This window comes from Argentina silus (assembly GCF_951799395.1).
Source record: "Argentina silus genome assembly, chromosome: 12".
Taxonomy (NCBI): Eukaryota; Metazoa; Chordata; class Actinopteri; order Argentiniformes; family Argentinidae; genus Argentina; species Argentina silus.
This window is the reverse complement of record NC_139666.1, coordinates 1,285,165-1,301,027: the sequence shown is the minus strand read 5'-3', so window position 1 is coordinate 1,301,027 and position 15,863 is coordinate 1,285,165. Positions and strand designations below refer to the sequence as shown.

The 15,863-nt window shown below is 43.8% G+C and overlaps 1 protein-coding gene across 1 annotated transcript; it reads left to right on the top strand.

Moving 5' to 3' along the window:
* Nucleotides 1-1,770: 1,770 nt before the first annotated feature.
* slc40a1 (solute carrier family 40 member 1) lies at nucleotides 1,771-14,342 on the top strand. Its single transcript, XM_083681946.1, has 8 exons — nucleotides 1,771-1,974; nucleotides 2,142-2,209; nucleotides 4,861-5,020; nucleotides 5,384-5,499; nucleotides 7,625-7,751; nucleotides 8,328-8,573; nucleotides 9,625-10,254; nucleotides 11,684-14,342. The coding sequence occupies exons 1-8, from the start codon at nucleotides 1,941-1,943 to the stop codon at nucleotides 11,995-11,997; spliced, it is 1,695 nt and encodes a 564-aa protein (XP_083538072.1). The 5' UTR covers nucleotides 1,771-1,940; the 3' UTR covers nucleotides 11,998-14,342.
* Nucleotides 14,343-15,863: the final 1,521 nt, after the last annotated feature.

Sequence of the window (15,863 nt, the reverse complement as noted above, 5' to 3'; positions counted from 1 at the left end):
AACGGGTCCAAAAAGGTAGGCCTGTAGACCCGCAAAAACTGATGGTCCATCCATCTCCGCAAACTCCTGTAGTTATGATTATGGTTTTACTTTGGTGACAGAGATCAACAAATGCACGTCATCTAAAGGTCCAGTGATCCATATGCAGAGCTTTGTGAGGAAGTGCTTGGTTTACAGCAGAGGTCATACCATGACAACATGAAGCAGAGGTCATACCATGACAACATGAAGCAGAGGTCATACCATGACAACATGAAGTAGAGGTCATACCATGACAACATGAAGCAGAGGTCATACCATGACAACATGAAGCAGAGTTGACACCTCTTTAGGGACATATTGCTCTATTTTCTATAGGGGGTGACAAATCATACACCAGTGTCTTTGGAAGCAGCCATGCTTTGTACCTACTGGTTTTGGTCAGTGTAGTCATCAGCCAACTGGTAGTTAAACAGGTACAAGAAAACAATTGTATTGGCCCAGAATACAAATACCCAGTGTGCGTGTTGAAGTTTATGATGTCTGAGGCAACTGTTTCAGCTTCACTCTGAGGTAGAGGAGACAGGCTTTCAGGAGTGGAATCCTTTTCCAAGTAGGAAATCAATGATAAAAGAGCAGAAGAGGCTATTTTTCAGAACTTTTCTGGAATGACTGGATGAAAAGGTCCAGATTGATTACCCTCTTGCCCCGTGATTGGGTAGTGCTTATCGGTGAAACAGTTTCTGGGAAATATTGACAATGTAACTACTTTATGACCACATACTGCTGAATTACCCAACAGAAACTGCATGTAGCTGAAATCTGTTTTTGAGACCGCTTTGCATTTACATTTACATTTTTGACATTTAGCAGAACATTTGTCTAAAGTAAGTGAATCATCTATACATCAGTCATTATAAGAAAAAAATCTATGCTAGGAAAAATCTATGCTGCCATTGGAAGTCACAATGCTATGGGAAGCATTTTCTATTATTATTAACAGTAGAGGAACTGTACAGAGGGGTAGTGGGGGGGTGAAGAGGTTTTTAGGAGGGACAGTCAAGATGTAGCCTGAAGAGATGAGTCTTCAGTCTACGGCGGAAGATAGGTAGTGACTCGACAGTGGGAAGCTCGTTCCACCATCGGGGCGCCAGGACAGCGAAAAGCCTGTATATGAAAAGCATGTATACCCAGACAGCACACTCATCAACTCCAAGATCCCCAAGCTTCCTGTCCGGTGTGTTTTAACACCAGACACACTATGTATGTATGTCTCTCTCTCTCTCTCTCTCTCTCTCTCTCTCCCCCCCCCATTGATATATAGAACGCTGGGAAGATAGATAAGAGGAGGAAATGAAATATATATATTTCAGTTCCTCCTCTTATCTTCTTCCCAGCGTTGTCTTCCTCACAATAAAATAGATGTTGCAATAGATTGTGCAACACAAACAGCCTAACCCTCAAAAAGAAAAGAATGAATAACCTCATCGTTTCGAGATTGCCCAATAAGGAAACACACACCGACATATGGATGGTGTCTGGTGGTGGTGGAGCAGCTCTTTGGCAGCGAGGCTCTTTGTTTTGAATTCACGTCGGCTTCGCTGCTGTCCGGGTCACGTGACTGTGACGCGCCGCCTGTGTCTCTCCAGGACATAAACACGACGGAGCGCCGCGCGCGGAGCACATCCACCTCCACCTCCACACCACACCACACCACACCACACCAGCCCGGACAGCAGGCTGCAGGAGCCCGCCGTCCTTTATCTGGTTGCATTTGAACTTTAGCCTTCCCCGGCTAAGGTATTTATTTCCAACTTCAGCTACAGTGATAGCTAAGTTTGGAAAGAGGAGAAGGGGTGACGTCTTGGCAATTCAATGCGCAGTGAGGTTAGCCAGCATCGATAGCCTTTACAAAGAAATCCATATCCTATTGACCTGATTATTTCTGGAAAACAATCTCGATGGATAACGCTGGATCTAAGAAACGTTGCTGTGGTATGTTTATTTTATTTATTCGGTGATGTCATGCTTTCGCTAGGACTGGAATTCTGTCAAGTTTAGCAGCCATATAATACAGGCTATTGATTACCACACTGAGAATAATTGTTTGGACTACCACACATATTGCCATACCTACAACTACAACATCCTCTCCCTTGCAGAAACAGTCCAAGACTTCTTCACATCAGCAAAGTTCCTTATTTACCTGGGACATGCCCTGTCAACATGGGTAAGTTGACCAAGTAGGCTGTCCGAATATTCATACTGCGTCCTGTTCACTTAAAATCTACGGTATATTAACCACACTGCGTATTAATGTTTACCAGGTCCTATGTAGTATGTGCCGTAGTCAATGTATACATATTTGGTTTACTACACTCACTCACGTAGCAGGAATGACAGATTTCCCTTCCTTAACACCTCAAAACGGTCTTTTCAATAACAGCTTTCCCGTTCGCTTTTCTGCAATATTATGCCCTAGTGTGCTTAATCCTTGGTCTGTCTGGCTGTTTCTGGCCCCTCTGTCAGTTCCAAACAGTGCATCGTGAGAGCTAATAATGTTGTCAAACTGACCGTGCAGATAATTACAAACCTTTTAGCTGTAAACTGCAAACACGCTAGTGGCTTATTGCGGGGAACCGAATGCATTTAGAAACAGTTTCTTTGATACCCAGAAGCAAGGTGTATTTATTAAGTCTGCACTATCGCAAAAAAAAAAAAAACCTGCTTCAAGATATCTCACATGTTTTTTGTGTTGTTCTTGCGGAAAAGTTGAGATGAAGTCAAAAATACTCAGCAGAAGACAGAGGTTTGATCAGTTTTTCCCCGAGGCGGTGGTGGATTCCGAGCGCCGCCTCATGCAAGTCGCATATCGAGGGGAAAGCGTCCGTTATGGTCCCAGTTATAGGACCAGTAAACTCTTCTGGGTATTTTGACTTCATTTAAACTTTCCACAACAAGGAACAACAAAAAAACAAGTACGATATCCTAGGATATGTTAAAAAAGATGTAAAAAAGTTTAGAGATTAAGTTGTAAAAAAGTATGTACATTTTTTTAGAGATTAAGTTCTTAATCTCGCATACACAAATGGTTTACTAAATAGTAGGCAGTATGAATATTGGGACTTTAAATAATAGCTATCTTGATGTGCATCTTGTGCACTTGGCTGTTTTGACCAAATCAGAGATATGTTTCTTCTAGGCCATCGGAGTGTCCATGAGTGTAGAATTCAGTTAGGAAGGGTTTCTACAATATTTGTTCTACAATGCAATTCACAAAATATGTGCTTTTGTTTCCTTTGCCTAGTCCTTGACAGGCTCTTATCAACAGTGTGACATCACTTTGCTCAGCAGTTGTTTTGAATCCAGCCGTAGGCCTTCACTTTAGAAAAGCACACTTTTGGGCCCCAATTTGACTCCACAAATAGTGCTGACAGAGCAAAGAATACCGTACAGCTCAGAGTACTCTACAGTATGATTTTTATCGTAGCTTGACTTTAACAATGGTTTTGAGAACTGTAATTATTCAATCAGAGTTTTTGTAAACAGTCTGAAAATGCATTGCATATCATGGAAACGCTAAACACAATGTTCAAAACTCCCATTGGATTATTCCTCATTGCTTCTACTAGAAACATTAAGGTAAAGATGGCCGACTTGGCCCGAATTGTACACATTTTTGCACATGCAAATAGGGGCCCTTAGTTGGGAGAAAGGTGGCTGATGTCAGCAGCTACAGGGTCTTCTGACACTTGTTTCTCTGTAGTTGTTGAAGTGCACCCCTCACCTGGGTAAGTAAGTTCACTCACCCGAAGTAACTTCACAGACTACATTTTGACAGAATGACTTTCCCCCTCTGTTCCCTTAGCCCCGTGTAATTGAGTGAAATTGCCAGTAGGTCAGCTTGAGTTGCATGTAAAACCACTAGTTAGGGGTGAGACTTGAACAACAAGGAGGTTAAAGGAAGGGTTATGATGAGGTTAAGGCTCGCTAGGTGAGGTGAGGGAACATAAACATGATGGTGTTAACAACTCTGAGGTTGTGGGTTCGATTCCCGCCATATATCCTGAAAAACCATATATACTGAAAAATGTGTGCACTCACTGTAATGTAAGTGCCTCTGGAGGAAAGCGTCAGCTATATGGCATATATTATATGATTCCGATCAGGAGATATTCAGAAGATTACAACGATATCTTCAAAGTCTGGATTGAGCAATGTTTTAGGGCTGTCGGGACTCAAGTCTAACGGAGCTGCCCATGTGAGTGATGCCAGATAGGCCTAAAGCTGCAGAGAAACAACTGTCAGGTACATAAAGTCCTGTAGCTGTGGATTTGGGCGAGGACAAAGCGATCCGGCAGAACCTATTGTAACTTATCCGCAAAAATCTTGCCATTAAGAACCTGCTTCAAATTACTCTGGTTTGTTGTGTTGTTTTTTCTTGCTGACGGTTAAAATAAATTCAAACTACTCATCAGAAGCTATGTTTTAACCCAAATCAAATTTAATTAAATTTGTCACATGTATCACATACCGTTGTAATTGACATAGTGAAATGTTTTGGGATCGTGCTCCTCGATCAACAACAACAGTCAGCAACAATCAGCAATTCAATAATACATAATACAAAGTGGTAATAGTGCAATAAGACCCATTCTTCCTGCCATGCAGTACCCCCTCAATCTGTTAAGTGTTCGCACTATCACATTTGAAATCTCCACAGAATGGATAAATTATAACTTGTAGTCTCTAGTCTACGTTTTCCCTGACTCAGTGTCACTACTCAGAGATGGGTCCACCGGCTGTGTTCTGCTGATAGCTGTAGCCTAATGAGCACTCATTGCCAAACTATGTCCATGCACTGACCATGTGTCTTTTTAGGGCGATCGAATGTGGAACTTTGCGGTTGCCGTGTTCCTGGTGGAGCTGTATGGCAACAGCCTCCTCCTCACGGCCGTCTATGGGCTGGTAGTGGCGGGGTCAGTGCTGCTGCTCGGGGCCATTATCGGTGACTGGGTGGACAAGAACCCCAGACTCAAAGGTGTGTGGCTATACGTGTAGTGTCCCTGGCAGAGCTTAATGAGAGTCTATTCAAAGTCAGTTATGTTTATACTTTTGAATATAGGCCTCCTGTGCCTGGGACACAGTCTGGGAGGTAATTTGGGATTAGAACTAGTTTTGGGGGGAATGTGTGTGTGTGTATATATATATATATATATATATATATATATATATATATATATATATTAACAACAATTAACAATACTATTAATTTAGAAGAAAATTGGAAAACATTTAATTGTAGAACAGTTTGTCATGGGTTAAACCTTAAATGAAGTGAGCAGCCAGAGGGACATGACTTGTCTCCGCTCCTGACAGGCCTCATTCTCCTCTCATTTGACAGTGGCCCAGACCTCTCTGATTGTCCAGAACTGTGCAGTCATATTGTGTGGGATCCTCTTAATGGTGGTTTTCCAGTTCCAAGACCAGCTTCGAGAGCTATACAATGGATGGATTCTGGTAAGATCCTTTGATATCAAACTTTCTCTTTCTGTCACGGTAATTTAATGGTAATTTAATGGTAACTTGCAGAACAAGCATTAACCTTTTTTTTGACGGGCACAATGCTCTTAACTCGGCCTAAAATCAGACTTCTCATGTGACTGCGTTGTGTCATTTAGATGAACTTTACATATCAATTAAGGAATATGTCCTGGAAGACTTCTGAAAACTTGTCACTATGGCTGTATAATCAGCAGTCTTAAGCCAGACGGACACACTTTCATGTTTTCAAACTCAGACAATTCCAACCGCTGAGAGTGTCTCAATTGCAAGGGTTAAAAAAAAATCACACCGTTTTGATGCAATGTACACTGCACAAGCAGACCCCTCTCGCCCTCCCCTTCAATGTTTGATCATTTCCTAGGGCAGAAATGGGGCAGGCCACGAAATAATAAGAAATTCCCTTCTCATGCACCGAAAAAGTAGTCTAAAAAAACATGAGGACAATTTGGACATGATAGCCAGGTGTGGACAGCAAGGGCGGTCTATTCTTTTCAAAAAGCGAAGAATTGAATTTGTGGAATCACTTATATCAAAAGAGCAGCTTTGGTCCTGCGAGAGCTCCACAAGTTTTTCTTCAAGTTCATGGTTCATGGTTCCAATCCGAGAATTAAAATGTATTATGTAGTTACTCTCATTAAGTGTTCTGTCAGTATTTTCCTACGGGCCCAAACCCAGCTCGCGTGGTGACGTTGTTTACAGAATCCAGGATTCCCCTCTCTGTCCTCGCTGACCTCGCTGCGCACAGGAAAGAGCCACAACCAAAAAATGTGAAGATGTCCAGAGTTCAAATCGGACGTGGTCGCGTCTTCTCTTTGTTGACTGTTGTTTACCAACTCACACTGTGCAAGTGGAGATGTCAGGTTCTTCAGATTACCTGTGTTTACAGCCCATATGTACCTTGTGTTGTGAGAACATGGCCTGTGGCAAATTTGTGTCCGTCTGGCTTTAGTCTCTCGTGTACTAAATGACCTCACATACTGGACAGCCCCAGTACCCTACCTCACATACTGGACAGCCCCAGTACCCTACCTCACATCCTGGACAGCCCCAGTACCCTACCTCACATCCTGGACAGCCCCAGTACCCCACCTCACATACTGGACAGCCCCAGTACCCCACCTCACATACTGGACAGCCCCAGTACCCCACCTCACATACTGGACTGCCCCAGTACCCCACCTCACATACTGGACAGCCCCAGTACCCTACCTCACATACTGGACAGCCCCAGTACCCTACCTCACATACTGGTCAGCCCCAGTACCCTACCTCACATACTGGACAGCCCCAGTACCCTACCTCAGCAGCTAAATTCAATTTCACCCCCCCCCCCCCACCCCTTTTTCGAAAAAAAAGTATTACTTATTAATGTTCCTTTTTTTTATTCAAATTGTCCTTTGCTGAAAGGAGCTTTCCCCTTTTGTTGAATTGGAGATTGTGTTCAATCCACTGGAATTTGTTTGAACACCAACACCTTATCCAATGAGAGAAAACACGTGCCTTGTTTTTTATGGTTGAGAGAAGGTCATCAGGGTTATCAAGAATAGGCCTGTATACGTGGGTTACGTCATACTTCCAAAAGGGACACGTCTTGCAGTTCTGAAGAGGCCCTTGGTTTTTCAAAGGAGGGGGATTCAGCTGTGGGAGTGTGGTGTGGTATTTGAGTGTTTCTGGAGGTGGGGGTGAAATAGGACATTGAATGTCTTGTTCATGGCTGTGTAGTCAGCGGGTTCTTCTAGGGCTGTCACATGAGGCAGAAAAACGCTGCCCGGCCAGTTGAGCCAGTCGTGTCTGTATTCTGGTCAGAACAGCTGCATCATAATGTACTCAAAAAACAAACAAAACCGCAGTGCCTTTTGTTACACAGTGACACTGGCCCACGGTTGTCAAGCATTGTAGTGTTAGCTGTTTCTAGATTAAATGCTAAGCTGTTTTTGTTGTACAGTAGTTTTTTTGTATGCATTGTTGCCGAGTGATAAGGTCACATGTTGAGCCCTAAGTGTCATAATGAAAATATTGTCCATGATTAATTTCCCTAACAAACAATAATAAATGTGATATTTTGGGGGGGGGTTTTCAGACGTCCTGCTACATCATGGTCATCACCATGGCCAACATCGCTAATTTGGCTAGCACTGCAACCTCCATTTCCATCCAGAGGGACTGGGTCGTGGTTGTAGCTGGGCAGGACAGCAGCAAGCTGGCAGGTCAGTCTCCAGAAAACGTTAATAGTCCAGGATGTCGTTGTCATGCCTCTCTCTCCGTGCAGTGGTGTGTTATTTCAACCCTTATTGAAGCTGAATCACTCTCATTTTTCTTTTTTTAACCCACTTTCACCTTCGTCAGTGAAGACTATAAAATTGGAAAGTCTTCCAAACAATCACCCTCCTATCTCAAAAAGAATGTTTTCATGAGCCATAAAGACCAGCTGATTGGCCTCGCCAATGTTCCGGAGCTGTATGCTAAATGTTCTTACCTGCAGAAGTCAGTTCACCTTAGGTGCATTGCACTTATATAGCCTTCAAGAAACCTGTAAAAATGTCTGTCTGTCAAACGAACGTGTGGAAAAGCTGTCAACCTCAGAGAAGCATTATTCACATTTCCTTTGGTGTCCAAGTTGTTAATGTTTTTGTTTAGTTTTTTCTCTTAATGGCAATTGAAAAGTGATGATGAGGTTTTTTTTTTTAATGTTTTTCAGGAAACTTAGTCACTGGCTGAAATTGTAAAGCCCTTTTTCTCATTACCCCTCCCCTCCCCCCCAACCCCCCCCCCCCCCCCTCCAGACATGAACGCCACAGTGCGGATCATCGACCAGCTGACCAACATCCTGGCCCCTATGTTGGTGGGCCAGATTATGGCTTTCGGGTCAAACTTTATCGGCTGTGGCTTCATCTCGGGCTGGAACCTGTGCTCCATGTTTCTGGAGTACTGCCTGCTGTGGAAGGTCTACCAGAAGACCCCAGCGCTGGCCATGAAGGCTGGCAAGAAGGAGGAGAGCCAGGAGCTGAAGCAACTCAATTCCCACAAAGGTAGTAATAATAATAATAATAATACACTTTATTTACGTTTTGTGATTGGGCGAAGTAGGCGATCGCATATGGCCCCCAAATTAAATGATTTATGTTTTATTATTTTCTGCTTATCGTTGCCACAACTTCGGAGCGCTTGTTGCTTCAGTGACTAGTGGAGCAAGGGAGGTGTGTGTGTGTGTGTGTGTGTGTGTGTATAATGGGTGTTAGTCTGGATTTGTATGTAATGTAGAACCTGTTTAACAGGTTGATGTTTGTATTGTTGTTTGTTGTGTTTTTAGGGGTCTGCGCCCGAAGGCGTACAACTCTGTTGTTACTGTTAAGACGCTATCGCTCAAAGGAGGTGACCGCTACCCCCAAATATAATATTACCCCCATTGGCCTAAAGGGGGTGCTACAATAAGTGTTTGAAATTGCGACCTTTGAGGTCATATCTCCATAACGCAGTGATCTAGAGTCACCAAATATGGTATATTTGGTCCCTCTCATCACAATGAACAAAAAAGCCTCGAGACTTTCCGCCATTTTGAATTTCGTGAAAAACACCAAAAACACGAAGGCTTTTACAGTTATTGACCTATCTGCACCGAACTTGGTATGTAGCATCAACGGACTGAGGTGCACACAGGGTAAACATTTTTGACCATTTGAACAATGAACATCGCCATCATTAACTAACCACTTCAATGTTAATGTATTTAATCTGAATGTAGCATAATATTTCTCATACTTTCCATGTTTATCCATCTAAGCTGGATATTCGTGCACTCAATACATTTCAGTACTGTCAGTTTATTTCCTCCACTGAAAATTAACACTTAATCAAGCACGGTCTAAGGCATTAGTTGGTTTTAAAACTAAAGCACAAAACTGCTTTTTACGAACTTCATTTGCATCTTTACTCGGAAGGTGATATATGCTTGAATCTGAGAGGATTGAACAGCTGTAAACACTACGAGGTTGATTTGCTACAGTACGATTTGATCTGTTTTCGGTCGTATGGTTCAACCTGCCACCCATCTCCGTGTCATTTTCCTCCTGTTCTCCGCAGAGCTGGAGAACGGCCAGAGCCCAGTCGAGGCCTCCCAGCTCATGAATGAGACGCTGTTGGTTGACAAGCCGGATCCTTCAAAGAAGACCAGCCGCTGCTACCAGGTGACGGAGCCCCTTCGCACATTAAGGGACGGCTGGGTGGCCTACTACAACCAGTCCATCTTCTTCGCCGGCATGTCCCTGTCCTTCCTCTACATGACGGTGCTGGGGTTCGACTGCATCACCACGGGCTACGCCTACACCCAGGGCCTCAACGGCTCCGTGCTCAGCCTGCTCATGGGCGCCTCGGCCGTGTCGGGCATCTGTGGCACCGTGGCGTTCACCTGGGTGCGCAAGAAATGCGGCCTGGTTCGCACGGGCTTCATCTCGGGCGTGGTCCAGCTCTCCTGCCTCATGCTGTGTGTGGCGTCGGTCTTCGCGCCAGGCAGCCCCCTCGACCTCAGCGTCTCGCCCTTCCAGAACCTCTACAGCCACCTCGTCGGGGACAGCAGCACCGATCCAGACACTACCGAGCACCAGAGTGCTCTGACCGGCTACGTTAACGGTTCGACCATGCCGCCCCCCCCCCCTTTGCAGTCCTACATGTCCGTCAGCCTGCTGTTTGCCGGGGTCATTGCTGCTAGACTTGGTAAGGAATGAAATGTTGGTAAAATGGCTTGATGTGTGCTGACCGCACACCTTCCAAAACACTGTCATACAACTAACGATGACAATATGTTTTCGTGTGGCTCAGTTGGTAGAGCAAGGCGCAAACAATGCTTAAGTGTTTCAGAAAGTGTTAACCCACCAACTGCCAAAGCATTCCGGAACACTCACCACCTAGAGTGCCACGTGTTCTGTGTGGTGTCTACCTAGCAACAACACTCTGATTGGCTACAAAATGAAGCGTCGTCATTCATGCACCCCCCTTGGAACTCTGGAATGTTAACAATTGAATGTTGACTCTATTCACCCTAGGCACTCAATGAGTTAATGAATTTAATATGTTAAGCTGGCAGCTTATTCTTCCATCTGGAGACAATATCACAATACCGCATGGAGCCATTTCTCATCCTTTCTGTCATTTGTTTTCAGATTACAGCCAGGGAAAAAAACAAATATACACCAGGGTAAACATTATGCTCCATGAAGATCCATCATAATGGAGAGTTTAGGCACACAAGTGCATATTCTGCCATCTCTCCTGAAGTTGCATAACATCCTTAGCTGTCCATATAGCTAAAGTGACAGATATGTCAACAGTGGCTGATCTGCTAGACTAGCAGGCCAATATGTGCTCTCTCCTCTCTGAGGTTGACACGCTTGTGTGCATTTAAGCCTCTACCTAAACATCCCCATGTCGAAAGCAACTGCGGAGCTCAGCTTCGGTTTGATTTGCCGACGAACGGCGCATAGATGGTAAATATAGACATTCTCGCTCGCTCATCTGCGTAATACTGCGCATGTAATATATCGTAATGATCCCGTGTAAGGCCCGTTAGCAGCTAACGGGCGAAGGGAGTTATGTCTCTCTCGGTGTTGTAGCTAGCGTGTTGTAGCTAGCGCAGCCGGTTTCTAAGCAGAAGGTTATGAGTTCGATACCCGCTTAGGGCGGGTATTAGGGTGCCCTGGGTGGGTATTAGACCTACAAGAGGCAGATGTGGGTCAGGCCGGTCTGCAGGCTAGTGCAGCTGGCGTTTTGTATAGAGATGCCAGAAACCGTGCTCAGTGTTGATGTAAGGCATGGGTTTACACCCCCAAATGTAAAGTAAGCACAACTTGTCGACATAGCTGTTGTGTTTCTGCATGCACGATTCAAAGAGGCAGCCACCAGAGACAGAAAGGTGAAAATCAGTCCCCAAGACACCCCTGGCCAGTAACAACATGCTTGCATACACATATTTGAAATATTTCCGGCCTCCGATGTTCTCTGCAGAGCAATATTGGCAACCTTTGATGCCAATATTGACTGATAATTACAGTCATTTCCGCATCTGTTTTCCATCCTGTGGGGTTTTATGTGGCTGTAAACATATTGTATACTTCCTGAATTACTTGTTTTGCTCTCCCCTCTCAAGGTCTGTGGTCCTTTGACCTGACTGTGACCCAGCTCATCCAAGAGAATGTAATAGAATCGGAGAGGGGATTGATCAACGGGGTCCAGAACTCCATGAACTACCTCCTGGACCTGCTGCACTTCATCATGGTGATTTTGGCCCCCAACCCAGAGGCCTTTGGGCTGCTCGTCCTCATCTCCGTCTCCTTCGTAGCCATGGGCCACATAATGTATTTCAGGTTTGCCTACAAGAGACTTCAGAATCGCCTGTTCCTTTGTTGCACACCTGAGGAGAAGACGGAGGTTGACAACCCCTGTCTGCCCACCACTGTGTAACCCAGAAAAGAGACCGTGTCCCTGCTTTGATCTCTGCAACTAACGCCCTTCCAACCCCTCTGCCATCGGCTTGGTGGAACAGCCTTGAGCTGTCGACCTGCTTGCCATCGGCCGCCACAGCACTAATGCAAATACTAATGTTAGCTAATACTGCTAGCTGATAATGCTAACACTTAAGTACTACTTTTGTGTCTAACCTTGGTGTGCACTGTCCGTTTTAGCCATTGTTGATAGCATTAGCCCTTAGGGAGGGAAGTAGTGTAGCTGCCGATATTAACACCCCTCTGTGACAAATGGCTGGCCGAGAGAGGTGTCACAAAATACAAAATAAATAACACCACTTCTCCCTGTTCCTCTCTTTCCAATACCTCAACTGAGCTGCGCTGTCACGCAAGCTGGTTCTGCTAAAAGCTAAAGGAGGGAGAAACATTGCAGGTACTGCTGCTTGCAGTTGCTACAGTTACAGCTGCTTACTGCTGAAGTGTGTTCTGTGGCTCTAGGGCTGCCGGAATGACATTGCATCTTCAAAGTGGCGGAGGGATACTCATTTTAACAAAGTGGCGGAGGGATACTCATTTTAACATTTAAGTTATCTGTTTCTCAGTGGCTTTATTGGTGCTGTCGACCTTCCTGTTAGCATTTCAGAATACTAGTTACGTTTCCTTTAGCAAGTAACCATTTTGTTTTAGATAACCTCCACCAGTGAGGAACGTTGTTCTGGCTCATCAAGTTTAACGTAAGTTTGGGATAAATCTCTTAAATACATGGTTATAAGGGTTATGGAAATTATTTATTCAGGAATGCAGACATTAAGTTTATCTTTATATCCTCATTATCATCAGTATTGTCTATCTCTATGCATTCATATCAACCACATTTTCAGTAACCAAAGTGGACGTTATTATACAGCTTAAAGGAACTGAGGGAAAACCTGTTGTTTTCTGTCGATAAGCATTCCAAATACGATTGACGTGTAGAGAGGAAGCAGCGTAGTCGCCAGTAGTCGCCAGTACATTTAAAGATCTCTAACCCCCTTGATATTGTACCACTTCTTCTCAGTTCTTTACCAGTAGTCAAGATCATTATTCTATAGTTGTCGTCAATTGATTTTTTTTATGTGGAGTCGTCCAAGGGGATTTTTTTAATTGTGATTGTTACACAGGCACTTTATTAAGGTATTGTACTCTGTCCATAATGAAAAGATTTTCAGGCACTTTCAGACATGACTTCAGCATGTTGCACCACACTAACCCCCCCCCTCGCCCCCTCCCCGCCCCCTCCCCACCCCACCCCACCCAGAGTCAGCAATCTCAGTTGACCACTAACTGCCATTACACGTGTTCAGGCATTTGGGCTAATCTGTTAGCTGGTTGCTCAAACACCACTGTGAAGGTTTGCAGACAACTTATTTTCAAATGTTCTCTGACTGCTTTAATGTGCACATTTGTTCCCAGCAGACTGCAGGGTTATGACTAACCACTTCTCCATGAGGAAAACCACAGCTGGATCAAGGTGAATTTTTTAAATGAAAATATTAGTGTTGGAGATGAGAATGAGCACAGCACATGGAGAGAACAGTATGGCCTTTATTTTGCCCTGGGTGGGTATTAGACCTTCAAGAGGCAGATGTGGAGTCAGGCCGGTCTGCAGGCTAGTGCAGCTGGCGTTCTGTACAGAGATGCCAGAAACCGTGCTCAGTGTTGATCCAAGGCATGGGTTTACACCCCCAAATGTAAAGTAAGCACAATTTCGAGAACTGAGCACGAAGTACCAGCGTTTCATTTGTTCGGATTGTGTATTCAGGAATATTTCATCAGACATGGCCATATAATATGTATTTTCATACACTAACTAATGTGCTGTCCATCCAGAAATACTATTTGATACACTGTACTGGTTGAAGTAAAACAAGTATTTGTGTTTGTCATATCTCAGATTATGTTGTCATTGTCTATAAATGTCGGAAGTCTTTTTTACGCCTTTGAAATGTTTTTTTTTATATTCTAGTGTAAACATTTGTTTTCTAATTGAGAAGTTTTCTGAAAGATTTGTTTGTGAAATTGTTCTCTGTCTCCTGTGTACCAAGCAATGCTCTTGCATAAACCAACTCAAATCATGAGTAGAACATGCTGGTGCATTGTACCTGCTCATTATTGGAAAATACAGAAAAGGCATTGTTGAATATAATCGTTTTTATAAGTAAAACAAAAGATCTTTGTGTAATCACAGCTTGCATCATTGAAAGCGTAAAATTTAGGTTTATTCTTATTCAATTGCATCACACTTCATTGAAGTGAAGGACATTCATATGGCTTGTATTGCATGAAATAAAAATAAAAACTTGGTCGCTCTTGAAATGTTTTTGTGTGATAACTTATTAGCTGTACAGGAGAGGTCGGCGGCCATTTTGAGCAGCAGAGTTGCCCCCCTGTTCACTGGCTGTGACCCGGCTGCTACTGTGCGGGGTCGCATTCCACAGCGGGGGTTAGCCGCTATTAAGTCCCTTTCAGGTAGCCAGTGTTAAATGGACTGACTTTAAGCCGAGCTGGGTGATCTAGACTTGCGTGGTTTGGGGAAAAGACAAAGGGCTCTATTTTCAGCCGGCGCAAAATGGACTCAGGTCCAAACGAAGGCATATTGGCAATTTGTGTCAGCGGTAACAGATGAGGTTGCTGGAGCGGTGTCTCCTCTGCGCTCAGCTGGGTGGAGGAGCAGTAATAGCAGCATGTTCATGACAATGACCAGGCCAAGAGCCATCAGTTGCATTGAAAATTCTGGCCTTGAAAATAGCACTGATATTTCAGACACACACCAGTACCAGCGCTCCGCCAGCTCCCGCGTTTGCGCCAAGACTGTTTTTTTCCGCCGTTAAAAGATAGCCCAAATATAGACCAAATATAGACCAAAGATAGCCCTCTACATAAGCAAACATACATCTATTGAGTAAGTGTTGACAAACACAACATAATTATAAGAGCATATACCTATTTCTCCCATTATACTGAATATACTCCAACAGTTCAACTGACAATCAGTAATGCAATGTGTTGCTGTAAGGATCTGGTTCAGAATCTTTTAGATGCCTTTGATTTATATTTGTTTTTTAATTGAAGGTTAGTCACCACATTGATGGTTATAGTTACTATTCAGTCGGTCATTATGAAATGAATGGTGGAATTCATTTTTAATTAGATGACATATCATACTGTTTTAATGCACCCACATGCTTTTGTGACAGTTTGTGAGAGTTTTAGTGCATTTTGCTAAAGAGATGTGGTGTTTTGGCAAACGTCTTTACTGTTTAGGAGAATGTGTGAACTGTTTTGTAACTGTTTCGAAAAATGTCCTCAAGCAATCAGAAAAGCTGAGGGTCAAAGGGGAAAACACTTTGTTCAAGTCCATAGTCTACTTAAACGAGCCAGGGACTGATAAGTATGCGCACAGGAGATTAGATTTCATTACAAATAATTTCCTTCGACTGTCAATTTGGACACCATAAATATATATTCCTTCTGTGTGTGTTTTTTTCCGTTTGTGGAATTAACTTCACAGTCCGTTAATATCAGGTCACAAAAAAAGTTAACGACGAACATTGAGCGTGTCCTCATGGACCAATAGGGAAACTGAGGGAGACCCGGATTCACCTCTTCCCTAGAATGTTAATGGAAGGTTCATGATGAACCTGATGTCCCTCAGGTGAAGGTGCAATGGTCATGAAGATGCAGCCTTCAGGCACACAGGACTGAGTCACGGTGGACCTTGGCCAGATCATGCCGGAAGGAACCGGAAACTGCTGAATCAGACCAATACATACTTTCTTATTCAACTCTAGGAACAGGTAAAAATGTGACCCACTTCTCCAGAAC

Bases quoted from the DNA above. Each gene is read 5' to 3' on its own strand.
- slc40a1 (XM_083681946.1), top strand. From the start codon at position 1,941: ATGGATAACGCTGGATCTAAGAAACGTTGCTGTG. The intron at 2,210-4,860 runs GTAAGTTGACCA...GTGTCTTTTTAG, and splicing joins GACATGCCCTGTCAACATGG to GGCGATCGAATGTGGAACTT. The intron at 5,500-7,624 runs GTAAGATCCTTT...GGGGGTTTTCAG, and splicing joins TATACAATGGATGGATTCTG to ACGTCCTGCTACATCATGGT.